At 42.7% G+C, this 24,865-nt stretch overlaps 1 protein-coding gene across 3 annotated transcripts in view; it reads right to left on the reverse strand.

The window, feature by feature from the left end:
• Positions 1-3,314: 3,314 nt before the first annotated feature.
• LOC147428485 (nifU-like protein 4, mitochondrial) overlaps positions 3,315-24,865 on the reverse strand; it is a 104,847-nt gene continuing 83,296 nt past the window's right edge. For 2 of the 3 annotated variants that reach the window (XM_086496524.1, XM_086496526.1), the window contains 2 exons: positions 4,348-4,459; positions 3,315-3,898 (listed from right to left, as the gene is read on the reverse strand). In XM_086496524.1, the coding sequence (XP_086352650.1) occupies positions 3,830-3,898; positions 4,348-4,459 (181 nt within the window). In that variant the 3' untranslated portion in view covers positions 3,315-3,829. The remainder of the gene's footprint in view (positions 3,899-4,347; positions 4,460-24,865) is intronic. The other variant, XM_086496525.1, reaches the window with a different exon arrangement.

Genomic DNA, 24,865 nt, shown 5'->3' on the forward strand with positions numbered 1-24,865 from the left:
ATTATAATGATAAGTTTTAAAATGAAAAAATCATAGTATTTTAGTGCAGTTTTAACAAAATTTTCATAAATTGAATATAACTTCTCATCAAAATAAGATTTTGCATAGATTTCAAGGTGTATGGATAGGAAAAAACTTATTATAGCAAGAAATTGAGCTTCATAACCTAGTTATGGGATTAGATTTTTGTTATAATCACAAGACCAAAATCTTGAAAGTGCTGACAAAGAGAAAAATTTTGGTCTTTTCAAGCCTCTTTCATTAACATGATGAAGTTATGGGACAAAACCTAAGGTGTATAATGTATCTATAGGTCAATACCCATCAACTAAGCATTTTTCAAGGGTTCAAACTCATATGCATATTGTAATTTAAGCTTGTTTAATAAAATTTGTAGTGTGTAATTTCTTGCAAAAAACACATTGTTATGAAAAACTAATGAAAGTGTGTATATAAATTTCCCAATTGTGTCCATATGAGGCATTTATATACAAATAAGTGAGATGAATGAAAAAATCCAAAAGTGGACTTTATTTTAAAGCTTATCTTTGATAAATAAAAAATCATAATTACAATATGCGCAATTTTTGGTATATGCCATAAATCACCAAATGTGGCTTGCATGACCATTGAAAATTATCACTTTATGTAATGGAGTCATAGATCTAATATATATGCATCATAAGTCATTGTAAATTTAGATGAACTAAATGTTTTTTGTGATCATTAATTAAATTTGTGAGCGTTGCATATTTGACCCACAGGACTTTCTATATTTTATTCTAGTCACAAAGGATTTTTTTCTCACATGACAATCACAAAAATATCAAACACATATATAAGTAGTTACCACGGATTATTGCATGCACCCTGCTCATTTTTTTCTTAGGCTAGAGTACGATTTTTAATGAAACATTGAATGCTATTTTGCGTAGGTTCATTTCATGAGTGTAGTTACTATTGAGGTTATGATCAAAACTCAGAGAAATTTATATTTCTACGAGTACTTCGAATAACATTTTATAAGTTTGCAAAAGCATTTCTTGAGATGTGTTCTAAATTACAGGTACCGTTTTATTTAAATTCGCAAAAAAAGGACACTGAAGTGTCCTTTTTGGTACCAAACTAGTGTTACTGATCACCTAGATGGATGCCATTTGTATTGAATTCCATTTGCGATGCACATTTGTTCTCTCTCTCTCTCTCTCTCTCTCTCTCTCTCTCTCTCTCTCTCTCTCTCACACACACACACACACACACACACACACACACACATGCGCACGCGCCCAAGTAGACCCTTGTTTCACATTCCTAAATGAATTGAAGTCATGCTACTCAAAAGCAACTATGAAAATTCAGTAACATACATCTACAACATAACAATGATATATTTTGGAATTTTGGCTTCCTATGAAACAAGTTGCCATGCACTTTCCTTAATAAGTTGTAGGGAAAGAGCTACACAAAAACATCATACTTCTTATGACTCAACCACCTATGTTGATGAACAGACCGAATAAATTAATGAATGAAACAAGCTAGCAGAGGTCAAACAAGGCATCACTCCATTCCAGCAATTTTATGACTTGGGACTTTACATATGTAAAAGTGATGATACCACAATAAGTTAAAATTATAAATATGGAAAATGTGAAAAGAGAGAGAATATGAAAGGGTTTGGGCTATTTTTTGTTTCATTAACAATTTTGATAGCATGTGCTATCTCCAATAAACCAACAATTCTTCAAATCATAAATGTAATAATGGTGTGTAAAGAAGGAAAACGGCACAAATGCCATATTGGTGCTCAACTGTAAATTGGGTCATCAACCAATGAGACATAGTAGCAACGGAATCAATTAAATCACATTGAGAGTGCCCACAATAGGGGTCCACATGATGCACATACAATATTACGAACCTAGAGACAAATGAAAGGAGGGCATATGACAAATTGTGATGCAATAAACAAAGACAACTATTGCAAATTAGTGATCACATTGAGTACTCGCAATGACCATGGATTATTGAAGATTCATAATGCAAGAGGATGTATTGCATCATTTGACATGGAGTTCTCCTAAAGAAAGCACAACAAAGCTTGTAGTAGCACCTCTACCATAACAACAATGTCAGATGGAATGGCACCCAAGGAGCTGCAACCACCACAACAATGTCCTATAGAATGGTGGCACCAAAGCCTTCAAAGAATTAGACAAGCCAAACAGAACAAAAAAAGCCAGGGGAAATTAGAAAATATAGCATGGCCCTATGTTGCAAATGAAGATAGGGCATGACTACAATGTGGAGGTTTTCAAAATGTCAATATAACAAGACCAAGGATATCCAAGACCCTAGGAACCACATAAGGCGGTTCCTATTGCAAAATGTCTTCTCCATGGACAAGATTTGCAAAATGTCTTCTCCATGGACAAGATTGAAGAAGATACGGTACATGTGAATTGCAGCTTTAACAAAGTAGCTGAAGGGGGAGTGTGTGAAATGGGCAGCCATACGTGTAGAGAGCTTAGAAACCATGCTAACACAATCTATGAAAACAAAACCATGTTAACACTACATATGAACAAGGTGTGAAAATCGTTATACTTGTGCACATGAAGCTCCGACAAGCATGGACAAGATCAAAGCTTCAACAATGCATGCAACTTCTTTAAAAACAAGGAGAAGGGTCACATTGGCATTCTAGGGTAGAAGTGCCAATAAGCGGGCCCCATAAGAGAAACAGAGATGACAAGGACTGAGCAATAGGTGTAGAAGGCTTGACGTGCACTGCAATGATTGGCCGCTTTGCTGGTTCAAACCGGTTTCCCGCTTTTGACGCATGGCCAGCAACGCCTTTTGGATCCTTATTTTTTTTGACACAACAACGAGAAGATCTGCATTGCGAATCATCTCTACTGCATCGCAAGCTAAACCGCCTCATCTACAGATTGCTTTGCTTTGGAGCTTCTCATCCCACTTCTCAACGCTCAAAATTATCCACCACAATTCGTGATTAAAATTGATGCAAAAGTCCAATGTCTGCCCAACTCGCTTAATAAGGCTCGTCTTTAAGAAAGCCAATTATGGGCAAGGTAGGAATATTTTTATCCCATTATTGGCAAAGAGACTTCATCACAGTCCTTGGAAATGCATCTCAAGGTAACCTTTAAATCCTTGTGAACATGTTTAGAATCGTACAAAAAAGGCTCAGTTAAAGACTCAAAATATATGACGACCAAGAGACACATGGGAGGGTAAGTGATTTATAAACATTTACCTTCATTAACGTTCCAAAGCAAATAAAATGAAAATAGAAGAAAGCAAAATGTCTTTATTATATCCTCCATTTTATTTGATACATCCTCCGTTACCATATAACTTTAAAACAGCATGACAGTAATATGCTATGGAAGAAAAATCACTCTCATTAGATAACTCACTAACTAGAAGGTGCTAATTACAAGAAAATAACTTCATATTTCGCCAAGGATCTGAAAAGGAACAAAAGGAGTCTATCTGGCCATGTTAGAGGGATACCCGGGGCTCACGAGTCTGAGGTAGTTGAACGACTAACAGAGCTTTCATGACATATTTTACACTGAACATCTTACAGTTGCTGTACCATTACTGCCTAAACTGCCTCTTTAAGTGCAAAACATGCTTCTGTCTCTACATCACCATCAAATGCTCATTCTACAGCATCAGTGTATCGGCACGTGAGGCAATCAATGTTGTGACCATGCTCTTTTCTCATTTTGTGCTCCATGGGCCATGGCCACCCGCGTTGCACGTGACCATAATTGCATGTCGCAAAGTACATTGTAAGTCAAGCTTGACCTGCACCTGCTTCGTCCTCGGAAGTATCCCCATCTTTCACTTCCTGCACACCTTTCACCTGTTCAGCAGGTAAAATGAAGACGTTGGAGTCTCTTTATGACTTTGTAACATCAAACTCATCGTATTAAGTAAACACAAAGAATTCAGGGAAAGCCAATATGCAACTCATGGTGGTCATTGCAAAGACCATACAAGGATCAGCTCCGTTATTTTCGGGCATCCTCATTTATGCCATCACATACAGAAACACACACACACACGTCGACGCACAATCATTCATTAATAAAAAGATCTGCATACGGGCCCAAGAGACGTAAGGCAGACTCCACCATAATGAAGTCCAGCACCTCTCAAAGCATTTAATAGAATGAAAACATACAATAAAAAGTATACATGAGAAGAGTATAACCATCAACTAAAAGTGCATTGAGCAGACACAGAATTGTTTCAACATTCCGAAGAATACAAAGAAGAAACTCACACACTAGACATTGTACACAAGCATACCTCCGGTACATAATGCATGAGCATATTCTGTATCCCACTTTTAAGGGTGACAGAAGAGCTTGGACATCCACTGCATGCTCCTTGCATCCGCAACTTGACGATTCCACTTTCCCTGGTGACAAACCACTTGATAATTTTGAGTCTTTTTCCATGCAAAGCGCTCTCTCTCTCTCTCTCTCTCTCTCTCTCTCTCTCTCTCTCTCTCTCTCTCTCTCTCTCTCTCTCTCTCTCTCTCTCTCAGTTATCAGCAGATAGAAGTGGTCGTTTGTTGTTTAGGGTTGTCGGATCGTCTCAAGAAATACGGCCATGAATGCCACACTTGTAACACCTTACTTCGGATCGATATTGTGCCATCTCTTCAAAAGTTAGCCATCAGGTAGAAGTGTAAGAGGACGTGCTAGTTCGTTGTTGTGAGGTATCCTGACTGGAAGGTCGCAGACTTTAGATTCCTATCTTTGAGAGCATTGTGAGAATCTTGGACGCCTGAAAAGATGAAGAACTTAAGACTGTAGCACCACCAACCTTGAAAGGTTTGAGACCTCAATTCACCGGAGGTGCCGAATAACAATAGTAGAAAATGATGCTACCCATCAGATGAAAAAGAAAACAAGATGAGCAGGGGCTGGTGGTGGCAGTGGTGGAATGGAAGGGGGAGCTCCAAAAGGCAACAGACGTTGCATGTAATAGGCTTGAACACTCCAAGCGTGAGATCTACAGCAATACACATGAGAAAACTACAAACAACTGCACTAAACTTGAATAGAGAGAGGAGAGGAGTCGATTGCGAAGTGGCGGATTTCCGGCTCCAAGATGCACTGGCCCCAAAGACAGACGCCCCTTTCGGTATTTATTTCTTATTGATGCTTCACAAGGTACAATGTCCAAGGGTCCTCTCTCTACAGTGCTCCCCAGCTAATGTGCCAGAGAAGAGGCCCTGGCCCTGCTTATAAAGGTTTTACATGTGGCCTCTGGCCCAAAAGAATTGCCAGTGAAAAGCTCCCGTCTCCAAAAGCTTGCGCTCCAAAGGCTGTTCCACGTTTTGCAAAAACCCATACGTGTGCCACATCAATGCGTTTTGCAAGGAAAAATCCATACGGCAACCACATCAACCTTCTTACGCTTTGCTTTACTTTAGGGGTTTGAGCCATGTCACGTGCACACTTCACTTGCATTGCATGGACATGCTTCTACTACAGTCTTGCATGAGTCATTAGCTTAGGACTAGCCTGGCACCTTTGTGAGCCTCTAGCAAGACGTGCGTGCCCAGGCTGGTCATAGTTGCATACCCTCTCTTGCACAGTACAACATTTCAGTACGCAGGCATTTTACCGCGTGAACCACCCCTTACGACCTTATTATTTGATAAGTCAATTTCGGCCTATTATTTAAATGATCGTGGGCTGGCCCTTTTGACTGCTCGACCCAGCCAATTGCACCTTTGTATGCAGCCAGAGGCAGTGCTTGGAAGGTAGGAAGCAGGAGGAGAAGACAGCCAGCGTTTTCCCTCACAGTAGTCCTCAGTGCTTCAGCCCAGACAGCCAACGTTTTCAAACAGCATGACCAGCGTTTTCAGCCCATGAAGACCAGCATTTCTCAGCCAAGACAGCCAGCATTTCCAGTTTGAAGCGCTTGCAGATTTCAGCCCTAGCCTCGTCATTGGTTGCAGTTCCCAGCCATCGACATCGCTAGCAGTACTGGCATCCAACCATAGCATCGTCTTTGTCGTCGTCGTCGTCGTCGTCACAGTACCCCAGCACCTAGTACCCCTTGTGCCTTGGCTCGTTATAAGGATCCATAGGACCCATCAGAACCTCGTCGTCATCGTCGACATCGTTGTCGTCGACACAGAAGATCTCGCTGATCTCTAACAGATGCCTATATGCACTAAGTCCAAATCACATTCATTCTTCATTTAGCCATCACATCCAGATCTTACTTATCTCTGAGATGGATGTCTAGATGCACTAACTTCTAATCATTCATCAGACAAAATGTTGGAGACATTTCATCTTTCTCTACATGTCTCTAACAATACACACATGAAAGAGCACATGTTTTCAGTTCAATCAAGAAAAATTTCCAATTCAATGTACATCTATTCATAAAGTCATTCCAAAATAATAAATATATTGTCTGCCTGTCAGTGCCCTAAAATCCTAAAGAGAAATTAGTGATTTTATTCAATCTAGGCAATCTGTGACAAAGGAGTGGAGTGGCTCCCCTCTTGTGCAATCCACACTGCACCAGATTCAACCTGCTAATTCATTGGTAACTTTTGGCATAGACACTGCTAACAACCCAAAAGCTTCAAGGTAAATCTCTCTCTGAAGAAAATTTGTGAGATTCTCCTCCTCCATCCACTTTGCATCGAAGGCCAAAAAGTACCCTTGACCAAATTATCCGGTGGACCTGGCTTACCTTTCTGGTCTTTCCTTGTGCCCTTTGACCTGTTGGTAGCCCTGCTGGCCTCCCTGTCCTTGGCACCTCAATTTGGATCTGAGGAATTCTTTAATCTACCGGCCGATTCCCTTTTACTTTCTTTCTTCGTAACCTGGGATCTATGGGTAGCCTCGCTAGCCTTCCCTGTCCATGGCGCTCTTCAGTGTTGCAAAGGCCTCTAAAATCTCTTCAAGGGATGAGAATTTGGATATGAGGCAGAGACAAAGTTGGTCATCTCGATGAGCCCTACATATTGACACAAATAGATTTTGATTCCAATAGTTTTAAAAAATTAGGTGTTAACCTTCGTGGCTCACGGACACCCTATCGCCTACGACGGACGCCGTATTATTTATTTAGTAGAGTCAGGCACCGGGCTTGTCGGTCCAATAGGAAAAGGGTAGAGTGATCGCCGACAAGCAAGGGTTAGTTGGCTAAGCATGGGCGCCCAAATGTGAATGGGGCGAGCTCGTATAAAAGTCACCTAAACCTAAAATTGACCTATTCTCTCACTGTGCAATAGAAGAAGTGCTCTTGCCCTATCTCCATCCCCATCTCCATTGTGTGCTCACAGGTGTGTGTGTGTGTGTGTGTGTGCGCGCGCTTGAGGGAGAGAGGGAGAGAGTGTGTGTGTGATCGAGCATTGCGACGGCACCTGCAGCGGCGAGGCGGTTGAGCACAGTACGGCGGCGGCTCCCTCTTCTTCGCGGCGAAGAATCCTTCACGGCGACAAGCGCAGGGAGGTGAGTGACACACCCCTACTCTCTATGAGCTTGCTAGGCTAGTTGTGTGCTTGCAGCCTTCGTGGCTCGCACACGGTGCTCGGCAAGTCCCTAGCTCCGACACGTGCGACAGACGTGCACATTTTTGGCGCCGCTGCCGGGGAGTTGCCCTGCACTAAGCTCCGGGAAGCACTTTGTGCTGCCCCGTGGAGTCACTAAGCTTAAGTAGGAAGGAAGAACGAGAAGCCTGGTGACTGTGTGCGCAAATCTGGTGCAGATTTGCAAGAGTTTTGTGTTGTGGGTTAGTGTACGAAAGGTCTGTTTATTTGCACAGTCTATTACAGTTCTGCTATAGCTCACACAGTTCTGTTTGAGCTCACAGCAAGTTTGCACATTTCGATTTCTGCTTACAATTCGGTTCAGCACAGTCAATTCGGTTCGTTTTTGGTACATCTAGTTCAGTTTGTGTTCTGCACAGTCGGAACGGCTCAGATATGGTTTGCACGATCCTGTTATCCGCACTTAGTTCAGCTCAGTGCGCAACAGTTTCACGGCCCACAGATCTGCACGTTTTCGTCAACATTATCTTCAAAAAACAGAAAAAAAAAAGCAATTGTTAAAATCTCTTGTGAGGGGAATATTTATTTCCACACAAAAATTAGTTGTAAGTTTGTCCCAAAAAGATAGATCGGGATCGGGATCATTTGATGAGCTTGAGCTTGAGCTTGAGCTTGGTCTTATGATATAAGGTAAATGCTATTCACTATATATAGGCTAGTGCTCAAGTGAAAGGAGAAAGCATGTGGGGCAAAGCCTTCACCTTTCCCTCCACAAGTCACCCTTCAACTTTCTATTTTAAGCCATGTGCCCAAGTAGAAACTAGGAGAAATTGATTGTTTTAGGGACTTTGGGAGCTTCCGATAGTCAAATAGTGTTCTATAAAGTGCGCCTAGATCTCCTAAGCGATACGCTCGTTTCGAGCTATCACACGTCCCAATCCGTTTTTTGAATCTCAAAAAACATCAAAAACAAGAAAAAATCAAGTAGAAAACGGGGTGCAAAACACCCACAAAACAAAGCAAGTAACCTTTGAGGGTACTTGCCGACACTTGTAGGGCGCCCAAAGCACATGTATCTACGCTCTGGTTGTGTGCTAGAGTCCGAACAACTAGCTAGTGCTTCGATTTACGGGGATACTCACCATCCTTCCACGCTAGGGTCTAGGCCCTCGGCGGGGACCCAAGGTAGTGCGACCCAGGACCCAAAAATAGCTGCTAGCGACTCTTCCTCTGACTACGATATTATGGAGGAGTATCTTACACAGCCCCAGGGGAACAAATGAAATTGTACCTAGCTGGGCCCAACAACCTGAAACTAGGGTTTTTAGCCGTTTGATGGAAACTTTTAGTAGAGCTACGCGCTCTGAACCTACGGCTAGTGAAGTAAACGAAGGGGGTGGGGAAGTAGAATCACCATTTACATCTCCTGTAGACCCCACACTCCCTCAAAGTGTCCACGTGGACATTCTACCTACCTCATTTAATGAGGGCCCTACCGAGCTACCACCTTCCAAAGTCGCCTCTAAAGTAGCGGTGACTAAAAGTCAAAACACAGGAAGCAACATTGCATCCACCTCACGGCAACCCTCTAGTACACCAAGTTTGGACGGGGTATTTCTCAATGAAAATTGGGAATATGACCTACACACGGAGACTTTGACCGACCTATACATACCATGTGGGTTGGTTAGAAGTTGTACAATCCACATCTAGTGCTACTAGTCTAGAGGAACAACAACACATGATCTGCAATGTCATCCATAGGATTATCCAATCCGAGAGGCAAAATCGAAGAATGAACATACCTTCGACGGATCCTATGCGATTTTTAGACACGGGCAAAGGGAAACAACCCACTCTATCACAAATAGAGACTCCCCCAGTGAGTCCCATCGATCCCCCATATGTTGTTTCGCCAGGGGTCTCAATGCAATCTGAGCCCACAAGTGATAGCTTTACTTTTCCAAGTCTAGCTCATCCTTCCCTTGATGAAACCACGGATACCATGCCTACCCCAATGATGGGCATACCAAGAAACACACCATGGACCTCGTTTGTTAGTACAACACCGCTACATGGAAGCTCAATACCTGCAACAGTACCTACAAGTGTGTACCAATCGTATGCACCTATGGGTCATCGCACTCATATAGTCCCTACCCCTCCCATTGTTTCAACTACCTATGCTCCCCAACCACAACACCCAAGTTCTTATTTCCATGGGACTATACCGGCTAGCATTAGCATGTCACATCCGACGTCTGCTATGCCTAGGTCCACACATATGAACTATGGACCACCACATGGCACAACATCGTACCCAATGTGGAACCCAATGGCTTCCTATGCGCCAGTCCCAATGCCAATACCTACTCCACATGTAGTCTCTGGAGCACCTCCACCCACGGTACCTGCTCACTTAGGTGACTTGGCAACATTTGCTCAAGCTATTCGTCGATCTATCGCTGAGAATATGCGTAACACGCCTGGTAGAGAACCTAGAAGTAATTTACACAAAAATTTAGTGAGACGGGGATGTGCGAAAGCATATCGAAGTGTTTGAACAAATATGTGATTCTCTAGGAGAACACAATGACCTGCATAAGAGTAATGCTTTAAGCCTAACCTTAAGTAGGAAGGCAGGGGATTGGTATAGAACCCTAAGGATGGAAGAAAAAAGCAATTACCCTACTCTTAAGAGACTGTTCTTGAAAGAATACATACGAGAGGGAGTGCTTTGGGGTGTAGCCTCTCAGCTCCAAAAAGCCGAACGAGAGGAAGGAGAGTCGGTGAGAGACTTTATTAGTCGCTTAAAGCATTTAAATTCTCGTTGTAATCCAAATGAGCGCTTCAATAATAATCAATTTCTTGATAGATTCATTAGGGGATTACGACATGAGGATATCTACAATGGTCTAGTCATTAGAGGTATCACCACTTGGGAAGCAGTCTTATCACCAATGCGATCCAATTGGAGGATAATTTAATGATTCAAGGAGAAAGAGTGTCTGTTGAGACTAAATCTATTAGCTCGCAGGCATTAGGGCATCAGCGAATGACCCTAAAGCCTATTGCTAAGGAGCCAAAGATATCTGAGATGACTTTAGCAGATCTCACCAAGGCTATTCAAGTATGTATCCAAGAAGGGAGCAACAATGGTGCTCAGTATGCTATGGACCGCATAGTACCAGTGAATGCCCTACTTTTAGAGTAAAATTCAATGGGAACTGCAATGCATGTGGGAGGTATGGTCATCAAGCTAAGGATTGCATAGTATTTAAGCGTGCGATGGCCAATAGACTAACCTTAGCATGGACAGACACACCTCGAGTGCCTGCATTGATGCCGGCCCCACCTCTTGAACAAACATCACAACATATGGTCCCTAGGGCCCAAAATGTTGTTCAAACAATACCCTTACCACCTCCAGTGCTAGGACCGCAACCACCACATCCGAGAATCACTTCTGTGAATCAAGTGGGTTGCGAGTCATCTATTTCTTGTTTGGAAGGCTATGAGGAAGTTATAGATCCTAATATCGCCTATGGGATGGATGTGCTTGAAGAAAGTCCACAATACTACATGGAGGACTATTGGGGACAAGTCAAACCTGTATATCAAGTAGCTGCTCTTGCTACAAGAGGCCAAAATATCAATTACACTGCCAAGAGACCACCTCTTCAATGCTATGAGTGTGTAGGTCCACATCGTGTAGCCGAGTGTCCTATTAGGCTACAAAAGAACGCCACACTAATGCAAACCAATCAAGCGAGCACGTCTACAATGCCAACACTCATGTGTAATCGATGTGGCATAGATCATTTGATTGCCCAATGTCCAAATAATCCAAATGCACCAAAGATCACGCCATTAAACTTGATTGAAGTTACCGAGGAGCCATCACCAAGTACACCTGTGGTACCAGTAAACGTACTCACACGATCGATACTCCAAAAACAAAATTATATTCTTGAGGAAAGAGACACGGCATCAATTGCCCAATCTCAGAAAAAGAAGAAAACACCAAGAAAGAGATTGCAAAAAGCAGCGAAGTCAGACCCCAGTTCAAAGACCAACATAGGGACTGGTGACAACCCCGTATATAGGAACGACGCTGAAGAGGATTCTGATTCAAGTGAAACCATGGAGACCAAAACGACCACTAACATAGAAACCAACAAGGAAGATCTTCATGAGCCACAATGGTGAGGATCCAAAAAGAAGATAGGAACTTACCCAAACCCTATAGAGGAGATTGAGTGAGTCAAGCAATTAAGGAGTTTGGTAGAAGATACCCAAAGGGATCTAGAACCAGCACCTAGGAAGATCCAGATTACACACACCGTGTTCCCTACGCAACAACAACCTCACCAAGTCCATAGACCCTTGGACATACCTAGTGTCATCCAAGAAGAAAGTGACTTAAAGTCATGGGAAAGTGGACGTACTCACTTCTTGATGGAAAGAATGTTTACAAAGGGACTACCTGATCCTATGGAAGAAATGGAGATCCCATCTTCCCCACGTCAAGGGACTCAAGGCCAAAAGGTGCCGTTAAACATTGCCAAATTGATGGATTTCATGTCTTCAGAAGTTAGAACCACCATCATGTCCAAACTATATAAAGACCCCGAGCTAGTCTCAGCTCTTCGAGCCTTCCTCAATGGAGAACTGAAGTTTGGGCTACCACAATTTGCACAGATTGATGGAGCTGGGGAGATGCCAATAGAGGAGGAACACTTAGATCCACAACCCAACCTAGATGAGAACCTTGTTGTGGAAATACCTGTTAACAAGTTGGGACAATACTCTGAGGGTGATGAATCCAATGCGACCATACCAATCACTACTAAGGGATTAACTGTGAAGGGAATCCTTGATGGTGGCGTTGGGGTTAGCATTGTGACTAAAAATTGTTGGGAAACTATGGGAAGACCTCACCTTGCGACCACAACCATAGTAGTGAAGATGGCCAATGGGTCTATTGTTAAACCTATTGGGATGCTAGAAGATCTCAAGATCAAGGTCTTTGGACATAAAATAAGGATTACCTTTATTGTTATGGATTTCTCCAAACACACTATGGCATCGGAGATGATCTTAGGACGTCCTTTCATGAGGGAAGCAAAAATGGTGCATGACTGGTCTAAAAACCATGTCTACTTGCAGTTCCAAGATTCTGTCATTCGAGTGGATCTTGTGTGACGGGTCGAGCACATCCTCTAGGAAACAGGCTTATAATTGATCATAGATCTGACACCACAGTTCACTCGGCCCTATTGCAATATTGTTACATGTGTAAAGCGGACACTGATGTGGGGAAGATTCTCCTTATATGGATGTACTACTTGGGATAACTGAGTCGGACAATGTGGATTGGGTCCACCTAACAGCAACCATAGACACTTGGGGAAATAGGGGGACGACCTGGGTAACACCTAAGGGGGATGAAAGACCACCACTTGTACCCTTAAACATGCTAGAAGCAAGGCATATAGCTTCTGATGATCTACAAGATGAAAGTTTGACTGGCATTGAAACCAGTAGCGTCTCACAAGACTATAGCCCACACGATTTGGGGTCAGAATCATCATTTGAAATTGACTATGAGGACGAAGAATCTGAGTTAAATCTTAGTGCAAATGTGGGGACAAACCATTCAGGGCCCAGTGGTAACTTAGATGATAATCTATCCAAGGGAGCAGAAGACACAAGTAGTGATTCATTTAGTGAGTCTTCGCTAGAAATCGACCGTAATCGAGAATTAAACAAGAAGAGTAAGAGATATAAGAGGCGACGATATCGAGCAAATGTGCGTGCTAGAATAAATGAAAAGAAATCTACCGCAGAATGACTTTATTATATAGGGGCATGTGATGCTCATCGAAAGTTGGTAGATAACTGGGGTGAATTCCTTCAAAGCGTTATGTGGTGTAATCCACAACCCATTGGCATCGCACAACTAGAGGCTACAGAGAAGCCAAGGTTGAGCCGTACCGTAAGGAGACGACAAAATCGAGAGTTAGCTCAACAACAAAAGGAATCAGAAGTTAAAATCACAGTCCACAGAACAACAAGACCCCATAGACTTACACCCTACACCTGAACATTTCAAATCCTATACCACAGAGGAACGTAAGGTTGTGTATACAAAGGCCCAAAGAAAACCTATTGATGGGAGCAATGGAGTCTATGATGGTCCAGCGATAGTTAAGGAAATAGAGTTAGCAGACCCAGGAGAAGAGTCTAAACCTGTCTTCATTGCCCAAGATCTGACAGCGACTGAGGAATACGTACTTAAAGAACTTCTCAAGGAATTTAGGGATATATTTACTTGGACATATCATGATATGAAAGGTGTCCCACCTTCCGTGGTGCAGCGCACAATCCCCATGAATAGCATGGCTAAACCAGTTCAGCAATGACCCTACCCAATGAATCCTAAATATGCAAAGATCGTTCAAGAAGAGATTGAAAAGCTTGTGGAATGCGGATTCATATACCCTATTGAGCACTCAGAATGGGTGTCTCCAATAGTGATTGTGCCAAAAAAGAATGGGGAACTCAAAGTGTGCGTAGATCTCAAGAAGGTCAATGCCGCCACTAGGAGGGACCATTACCTCTTGCCATATTCGGAACATGTGCTTGAAAGAGTTGCAGGGAAGGAAGCTTATAGCTTTTTAGATGGGTACTCTAGCTACAATCAAATCACAATTGCGCTGGAGGACCAAGCTAAACAGTTTTTATAACCGAATTTGGAGTGTTCGCATTTCGTGTTATGGCTTTTGGCTTAACCAATGCCCCGGCTACCTTTCAAAGATTAATAAACACTGCTTTTAGAGAATATTTGAGGGAGTTTTGTGAAGCTTTCTTAGATGATCTTTGTGTTTATTCCTCTTGGAAAGAACATCTATCATGCTTACGAAAAGTGTTTGAGAAGTGTAGATTGTATCGCATCTCCTTAAACCCTTTCAAATGCCAATTTTGGGTTAAACATGGAGTCATTTTAGGGCATACAGTGTCCAAAAATGGAATTTCCACAGATGAGGGCAAAATTAAAGCCATTGCTGAATTGCCACCACCTACAAATTATAAACGAGTTCAAAGGTTCATGGCCATGTTGGTTATTACCGACGGTTTATTTTAAACTTTCCCGAGATAGCTCGTCCTTTGTACAAGCTTCTTATTGAGTTCCAATGGACTGCGGAGTGTGACCATGCTTATGAGTCATTGAGAAAGACCTTGACTAGTGCTCCTATTCTACGAGTGCCCGATTGGAATGTAATTTTTCATGTGCATATTGATGCATCGAACTTGCTATTGGGTGTGTTCTAGCTCAACCAAGAGAACATAAACTGGACTACCCCATTAGCTTTGCAAGTCGTCAGTTGAATGATGCCGAAAGGAACTACACCACTACAGAGCGAGAAGGTTCAGGTATAATTTATGCAGTGAAGAAATTTCGCTACTACCTTCTGGCCAACAAGTTTGTGTTCTATGTTGATCATCAAGCCTTGTTGTATCTAGTAAATAAACCTTGTTCCACGAGAAGAATTACACGATGGTTGTTAATTCTCCTTGAGCTTGATTTTACCGTTGTGGTGAGACCTGGTAAAAGACATGTCATGGCGGATCATTTGTCTCGCATACCCAATGGTGAAGCCCTACTGGAGTCGATGATGAATTTCCCGATACTTCTCTATTCCTAGTCGAAACCATACCTGAATGGAGTGAGAAGGTTGTGAACTTTCTAATTAATGGTTTTCCACCCAAAGAGCTTCCTAAGGACATAGCTCAAAAACTGTTAAAAGAATGTGAACCTTACTCTCTCATTGCAGAAACTCTCTACAGGCTAGGGAAGGACGATATTCTGAGACGTTGTGCCCGTGAGGATGAGTATTTGTACATACTGCAAGAAGCCCACATGGGTATAGCCGGAGGATATTTCTCGGGGGGACTAACAGCTAGGAAGGTGTTGCAATCAGGCTATTGGTGGCCAACCTTATTTAAGGATGCATCACTTTTTGCAAAAGGATGTGATGAATGCCAACGTTACAAGATCACTCAACGAAAGGATAGGATGCCCTTATATCCTGTTAAAGTGACTCAACCATTTGAAAAATGGGGTTTGGACTTTGTAGGCCCAATTAGTCCGGCAGCTCGTAGCACTCAATCTCGATATATTATCGTTGCCACTGACTATGTAACAAAGTGGGCGGAAGCCAGGGCGACACGAAAGGCTGATGCGAGGTCAACTGCCAAGTTTCTCTTTGAGAACATTATTACAAGATTTGGTTGTCCCTTTGAGATTGTGAGTGACAATGGTACTCATTTTATAAATGGAGTAATCAAAGAACTCACTACTAACTTCATGATAGCTCACCATAAGTCAACACCTTATTATCCGCAAGCAAATGGCCAAGCTGAGAGCACCAATAAAACCTTAATCTCTATCTTGACCAAAACGGTGGAAGCTCATCGCACAGATTGGGATTTAAAGTTAACTTCAGCTTGTACAAAGTTGCCATTAATTGCACACCGTTTAAGATGGTGTATGGCCAAGAAGCGGTTATGCCATGGGAGTTTGTCGTTCCTAGTCTTCGAGTAGCTTCTCAAGAAGGTTGGGATGGTAACCCTTTAGTTGAGCGATTATATATCCTTGAAAGGCTAGATGAAGAGAGGCAATTAGCTGTGCAAAATGCACTTGTGGAGAAAGATAGGAGGAAGAAATGGTTTGACCATCATCTAAAGAACAAAGATATCAATGTTGGTGATGAAGTCTTTATATATGGAGTAGGTAACGAAAAGAAAAAGTTGAAATTTGCGGGAAAAGGACCGTATAGAGTATGTGAGATCACCCCACAAGGAACCATTCGTGTGGAGACTCTTGATGGAGTTGAAACCATTGGATTCTTCAATGGGAGCAAATTTAAAAGATACTATGATCCTTTAAGCCAAGAGGAGCTACGTGCTATCCATACGAAAAAGACAGCCAAGGCTCAAACAAAATTGAAAAAGATACAAGCTCAAGCTGAGGCGAAAGAGCGCCAACAATGCATAAGACGCCAACGAGAGGCTAACCTTGGAGTTACACATGCATTCCACGTTGAAACAGAGGATGATTGGTTAGACTCTGACACGCCTCTACGATACCCTATTGAGTTAAATAGTGCCTATGGAAAAGTGCTATATAACGCCTTATTGGACACGGGTGCTAAATATAATCTGCTATCATATGGGGTGTGGTGTCAGTTAGGGAAGCCATCTCTATCTGAGAGTATTATCCAAGTCAAGGGTGTCAACAAGAAAAAAACTACGGTTTTTGAAATCTGGCACACTACTATCAGTTATGACAATGGGGTTGTAGCTCAAGACTTTTTGGTCATGCCTACTGGAACTATGGAGGGTAATATAAACCTAGAACGCACGTGGATGATAGCCACCAAATGCACTATTGATTGGGGGACTGGGGGTGTCACAACGCAAAAACCAACTCTTATCCCTACCACTCAAGCCATAGTCCCTGAGATATTGCCTAAGGAAATAAAACCCAAGACATTGCATGTCCAGGAGGTTGAACCATACGTCCCCATAGCCCAACTCTCTAGAGCTTCAACTGATGTAGTTGAAAGAAAACTTCAGACACACAAGAACCATCCTAATATAACAAAGAAAACATACAAGTGGGTCCCTAAAGCTTCTTTAGTGACCACAGCTGATGCTAAAAAACGGAAGCCTCGTAAGAAACGTCCCACTCACTCCAAGAAATGTAAAGAAACATTGCGTTGGATTCCTAAACCACTATTGGAAGCCCACGGATACTATGAAGGAAATGATCAAATCAGGGTGCCCAAACGTAAATTGTACTCTTACCTGTCACCTGGTCCATGTAAACCCAATCCTGTGGCTCCAAAACAAATTGAAAATCGTGGAAAGGAAAAAATCACGGAATGTTACACACCCGCTCTAGAGCTAGTTTGGGTACCAAAGAAAGAACGATTTGTTCCACCTAGCTCAGGAACAGGGAAATCAAATGAAGCTTCTTCCTCTTCATGTAGTTCCTGTACGCAAATAGAAGCTTCGACACAACCTCCACCTACCATTGTACATATCCATACAAGCAAGAAAGAGTTTGCACCTCCCGTTGTAGGTTCACCACCTACAACAATGTTGCAAATAAAATCATGGGAGAGTACCTTACCACCCTTGCAATTAGATGAAAAACATAGGGCGATCGAAAACTATTGGTTAAAGCCTTCACCCATAACAACTTGGAACAATTGGTTTCAAAAGGTGACGACATCATTCCAAAAGGTATGATCTACCCAAGGAAGGGGGGAGTGTTTGCTGACATCCATCATTCACTTGCTTCCCTCTCAACCTTCCTCCCTGACCTCTTAATCTCCAATCCTAGGGAATGTATATATAAAGCCTTATACTAGTTCTAGCAAACAAACAAAAAAATGTTTTTTTTTATAAAAAAAAAGTAAAAGAGCAAGAGCAACTAGCAACGAGAGAGCACCCTATCAGATCCTACACATAAGTCTAAATTCACCATGTCACATCAAGCAGCACACAAAAACAACTCATGTTTTAAAGACCTAACCAAATCTATCTGTATTCTCAGAGATGGCTAGTGCACCAGAGGCATGCGCTTCTATTTTTTATGAAAGGTACCCTTTTTCTTTTTCTCTAGTGTTTCACATCTGCTACCCTGTACTTTCTTGCGAATGGGATTTGGTAGAGAGACTTGCGCGTGAGCAAAATTTTGAGGAGTTAGAATGGTTGATACATCTATGGATAACTAGTGATCCCTACCTAGTAGCGAATGTTTCTCCGGTGGAACATGCTTATTCTTTTGCACAAGATGAGTATCCACGCATCGCGAGATTCTTGATTAACACGCTTGCGCAAAAGGATGATGAAGAAGAAATAATAGAGACCGAGGAAGACTATGGCCTCACGGAAAATGATTTCGTTTATCTAGAGGATGAGGATAGAGACCTAGCCTTAGGGTGGCCACCCGGTTTATATAATATCCTCTTTCCTTGATTCTAAAAGGGATGACAGATAGGTATGTTAGGGGTCTGGATTGTGTTTTGAGTTTGTTTTCTAGGAGTCTTAATTTTTTCACACTGACATGCCTCCTAGAGGTATAGTGCTTGTTTTTTGGATGTGTTAGGTAGGACTTATATGGATCTCCATCCACATGGCTAAGGACATCTGCTTCGACGAAATGAACAACTCCATACCTCCAGGTGTACTACTTTCCATGATTCATGTTGGTGGATATGTATAATTGCTAATAATGATTTTTCATGGTTTGATTGAGTGCAATAGTTATGTTTGTTATCTGCCATTATAGATGTATCAATTTGTTTTTGCTTAAGTTGATGGAACTAGAGTTTAATCTTATGGATGAGCCTTGAGATTAGAAGACCGTGACTTTAGGTTAACTCATTTACTTGACCACTAGGCTTAGCTGATAAAATTATCTGAGTATTTGAGACCTTAGGAATGTTTAGGCATAGAGAAGCTTGCTCACTTAAACAACAAAAACACTAGTGAGAATACAAAGGAAATGGAAGCAAAAAACATAAGTGCCACAAATGAAAAATCTAATGCTGGAAGAGAAATCCTGGCTTGATTTGGTACTTCACTCACATGTATTGTCTATGGTACTAGAGCCCTAGAGGTTCCCAGTGTGGGCGCTTTTCTTTGAGAAGCAAAAAGCCCCGGATATACAAAATAAGCACACATGTCAAATGATTGTGAACCAAAGTAAAAAAGAAAAAAAAAAAGAATGACATTTAAAAGACTTCCATCAAGCTTACAGTTAACATTTCAAGCTTTTCTTTGCAGTTGTGAGAGCTAGTTGGCTAATCAAAGCTGAAAAGCACAATTAGGGAATCTTGCATTTAGATAATCTTTTTAGCTTAGCTAGTACTAGAGCAGTTGTTTTAACCTTAGTCATAGCTAACTAATTGATAGACTCACCCATAAGCCCAAAACTCTTGATTAATTAATTTACTCAAAGTGCGATTTATTTGTCCTTAATGGCAGTCTAACATTTCATAAATCTTGCATTTACTCATTTCCACATGTACTTTACATTCCCCTCATGATTTATGGCCATATAATTCCGCTTGCTGAAACAGTGACTTTGCCTTGCAGATTCAAATCCAGATGCTCTACAACATGGACATAACAAGCTTCAACTCAATAGCTTCCGAGGACGGAATCTACATCAGGAAGGGGGGCATGTTAACCCTCGTGGCTCACGGACACCCTATCGCCTACAACGGACGCCGTATTATTTATTTAGTAGAGTCAGGCACCGGGCTTGTCGGTCCAATAGGAAAAGGGTAGAGTGATCGCCGATGAGAGGCGCACTCTAACTCGAACACGCAAGGGTTAGTTGGCTAAGCATGGGCGCCCAAATGTGAATGGGGCGAGTTCATATAAAAGTCACCTAAACCTAAAATTGACCTATTCTCTCACTGTGCAATAGAAGAAGTGCTCTTGCCCTATCTCCATCCCCATCTCCATTGTGTGCTCACAGGTGTGTGTGTGTGTGCGCGCGCGCGCTTGAGGGAGAGAGGGAGAGAGTGTGTGTGATCGAGCATTGCGACGGCACCTGCGGCGGCGAGGCGGTTGAGCGCAGTATGGCGGCGGCTCCCTCTTCTTCGCGGCGAGGAATCCTTCACGGCGACAAGCGCAGGGAGGTGAGTGACACACCCTTGCTCTCTGTGAGCTTGCTAGGCCTGCTAGTTGTGTGCTTGCAGCCTTCGTAGCTCGCACACGGTGCTCGGCAAGTCCCTAGCTCCGACACGTGCGGCAAACGCGCACATTAGGGCTTTCAACAGTAAATTAGGGTTCCTGCAACATGTGTCAAAACTATGTTTTTGAAGAAAGATGGAGTTAGAAGCATGGGAGATAGTAGAAGCAATGACTTGTTTGAAACTTTAATTGAGCTTTTAAATTTTGTTTGAGGATATTGTTTGGGAACTGTTTGAGTTATATCTAATCTTCTTTAAGCCTATTAGACCTTGTTTCGATGTCAATTAGATTTGTTTGATGTTGGTTGCAATGCCAGTTTAATGCTGGTTGATAAACTCAAGACGATGCAGGCTGCGGTCTGGGGAGCGTCTAGTTGTACTTGGAAGCTCTAAAACGACGCAGGCTGCTATCTAGCAAGCGTTTGGTTGTAGATGGAAACCTCTAAATGATGCACGCTGTGGTTTGGGGAGCGTTTGATTATATATGGAACCCTCTAAACGACGCAGACTTCAATTTGGGAAGCGTTTGGTTGTATCTCGATATCTTTATGTTATATGTTTACACATGTGAATTTTGTGTCGATGCATCAATAGTTCCAAATTGGTGAGATTGCCAGGGTATGTGATCTTAGCACATTGACATCCCTTCAAAGGATCAGTGCAATCTGGATGTGATGGTTAATATTGCTATGGCTGAATAACAAGAGCTCCGCTACAAATGAGATAACTAGATGAAAATCTGGTTGTGGAGTTGTATGGTGTAATGCATGCTAGAGAATGTGCTATCAGGCAATGAGGGCATTGGCATGTATGCATAAAGGTAGTGATTTCTAAAGAATCGGCTTGAGTTTTGAAGGTCTAATTGCAAGTGATTACTCTTCTTTCGACAGAGGAGTATGTCACAAGTTGATGATGTGGCATATGGACCATGGATAAAATATGCTCACATGGCAGATGGTATGATGTAAGGTGCAGCGGAATGAATGTTGTTCTTTCTCAAGATGAGTGTTCCATATTTTGCTCAAGGTTCCTTTTAGTTCTTATGGAAGGGAGAGCCTTCCGTTCTTAATGGAGAGTGCTATGATCACAAACAAAGTGAGTGGACACCGTGCATGCAAGTGTATGAGACTGAGAGATAGAGAGAGAAGAGAGATACGACACTAGAGACGTAAAACCCTCCTCCGAAGGCCCATAGCGATTTTGGACAGCAGATAAAAGATTGCAGATTTCAGCCCTAGTGTCGGCCTCGTCATCCCCGTCGTCGTCGTGAACATAGCCTAAACTTGCATCAGTCACATGCATTTAGTTTGTACCAATTTGTGCAATCATAAGTAGACCACTCTCACCGACGAGAGTGGTGCCGAAAACGCTGATTTTGCTGGTCTTTAGGGCTGAAAAACTGCATCTACTGAAGGCTGAAAATTGAGGTTCTTGGGCTAATCTGATGGTCTTTCTACTACTGAAAATGACGATCTTATTTGTTGAAAACGCTAGGCTTGAGAGTCTGCAGAAAACGCTAGGGCTGCAAATCCAAAACGCTAGGTGCTGAGTCTGTGGCCATGATCCTCCTGATGGAAACGCCACGCTGATGCTGATCTAGGCGATGATGCTTGATGATGCAAACGCTAGGTGCTGAGTCTTGCTTGGAGGGGAGAACCGCCAAGGTCTTGCTTGAGAAGTTGCCTGCTGAGCTTAGCTCCTGTTGCCTCTTCTGCCAAATAGTGCTAGTCTAGGTTTGCTTATATACAAAGTTACTCAATTTGCCCTACCCACTTTCCAACAAAAGTCACTTATAAATAATAAGTGAAAAATGTCAAAAATAGGAAAAATAGGTTAAATGTACTGGAAAATTCCCCTGAAGGATTCTGATGGGAATGCTTATGATCATGCTGTGTGCAACCAAAGGATATGCATCTATACTAAGTGACTGAGGATATGCATCTATACTAAGTGACTGGACATGCACGATCTGCGAACAGACTCACAAAAGTGCCAGATCACTTCTAAATCTAGACTGACTGGACTGACTGAACCCTGATCATGATGTAGCTTGTCCACGGACACATAGGGTTGGATGTGTCACGTGACATCCCCTCCTTTTTACAGTGAGGTACTAGTACCGAACTGTATGGCGCGTCAAGGGAGATCACCAACAACATCCGGAATCCTCGAAAGGACTCTTCGCTGACCCACTCTGAGGTGTGGGTCGTGCGATACTTGAACTTCATAAAGGTCTGCAAAGTTTGCTTCTCTGGGCCGCGCCGAAAGCGACACAGTCATCTGTGGCTCCTTCAATGCTTCAACTTCGTCCATAGTCATGCTTCTTTCTTCTTCAAGAATCTCCAAGGCTGAAAATTCATGAAACCACTTCCAACACAAAAACATCAACATACCTATTCCATGTAAGGTGACTGGAAAAAATCTTGTCTTCCTCAAAGACTGCGCATGCAATGTAGATGAACAAAGAGACGGAGTGCTAAATCGTTCACCGCACACATGCAAACAATGAGATCAAATCTTTCTCTTATGATCTAGAGCAATCAACTGTGGCAATTCACAACGGAAATGCCCATGCTTGGTGCTCATACTGTCATGTGCTCGTGCTACGAATGCGTCATGCCAAGGAAGAGACATGGAATGTGACTTCCTTACATACATACTTTTCAGCTTTTCATGAACAATCCGCATACATTCGTGCTCATTCATGAGTGAAACGTGCTCAACGTACAATATGTCATGCCTAGGAAAAGGGATCACATAAAGACGCTGACGAAGATACAGGAAACGATCACGAATTAAACACTCGAACATTGCGTGCGTATAAATCATGCGAACACATAATACTTCTTGTGAGGGTTCTTTGGACCTAGGCTCGAGAGCCAAGATCGGTTCTTCCTGAGGGAGTTCTTTGGATCTAGGCCTCGAGAGCCAAGATCGATCCTTCGTGATTGATCAAATCTGCAACGAGGTTAGCTTCACTAGAGAAAGTATCAACTAACACATAATCCTTGTAAACAATCACATCATCTTCATGCAGCTAATCATGCTTGTGAGAAATCACATCTTCTTTATGCAAATCATTGTCATTCAAATCATCATGCAAATCATGTGTGTCTTGCTTTGGAGAAGAAGAGACTGAGAGAGTCTCCTTCTCCTGAATCTCTTGCATCTGTGCCTGCACTTGAGAAAAGAGTCGCAAAAACTCTTTCATGTGTTGGTCGCTCTTTTCTTTGATGGCTTTGTTCTCGCAATCAAATTCTGCTTGACTTTCTTTGATCTCGCGATCCAATTTGGCTTGTCTTTCTTTGTCTTCCAAGTCGTACTTACGCTCTATGGCTGCCATGCTTTCTTCGTATTCACAATCGATGGCTGCCATTTCTTCTTCGTAGGCCTTTCTTTTTGCTTCTCTTTCTTCGCGTTCTAACTTTCTTTCCAGAAACGATTGCTTCAAAGCCTCCATAGGAGTTAGTGCAATCCTTGGCGTAGATGGGGAAGGGGAAGGGGAAGGGTCGGGAAAACCTCTTGGTGGGGAAAATTCTTCTTCGCCTCTCTCATGCTCATCACCTCTAAGCGAAGTATCCATTCCGCTTCGAGTGATGACCATCCACTGAAGTCGTGGGTTCTTGTGGGTTCTTGTGGTCTTGGGTTCTTAAGTTCACGAGGAACTTGGGTTCTTGGGGGTCTTGGTTCTTGGGGTTCTTGAGGTTCTTGCGGGTCTTGAGGTTCTTTCGCTTGCAATCTGTGTTTGAGAAGGATCTTCTCTTCACCCGAGTTCTACTCCTTTCCGCACGCGCACCCCTTGGCGGCCTTGCGCTCACACCAAGGTTGCTTTTTTCCACCTCACGTCGAGTGGTCGGCCGCTAAGTGCACAGTCCGCTCTCAATGAGTGAAAAGAGACACAAGGGGAGGTTGGACGAGTCCTTCTTTCTTGGGATTCCTGTCACTCTTCAAAAAACACGATTAGGAATCGACACGCCCAAGCGAACTTGGGTTCGTGCGACCTCAACAAGCAAAAAAAATTATGTGGTTCTTGTGGTTCTTTCCTTGAGTTATACAGAACACTGCCAAAGCTCTGATACCAATGTTAGGTGCAGCGGAATGAATGTTGTTCTTTCTCAAGATGAGTGTTCCATATTTTGCTCAAGGTTCCTTTTAGTTCTTATGGAAGGGAGAGCCTTCCGTTCTTAATGGAGAGTGCTATGATCACGAACAAAGTGAGTGGACACTGTGCGTGCAAGTGTATGAGACTAAGAGATAGAGAGAGAAGAGAGATACGACACCAGAGACGTTGTAAAACCCTCCTCCAAAGGCCCCACTCTCGTCGGCAAGAGTGGTCTACTTATGATTGCACAAACTGGTACAAACTGAATGCATGTTACTGATGCAAGTCTAGGCTATGTTGACGACGACGACGAGGATGACGAGGCCGACACTAGGGCTGAAATCTGCAATCTTTTATCTGCTGTCCAAAAACGTTATGGGCTGAAATCTGACCTTGCCAAAAACGCTAAGGAAAACG

Source organism: Adiantum capillus-veneris, chromosome 23 (assembly GCF_014529385.1).
Source record: "Adiantum capillus-veneris isolate H3 chromosome 23, ASM1452938v2, whole genome shotgun sequence".
NCBI classification, from domain to species: Eukaryota; Viridiplantae; Streptophyta; class Polypodiopsida; order Polypodiales; family Pteridaceae; genus Adiantum; species Adiantum capillus-veneris.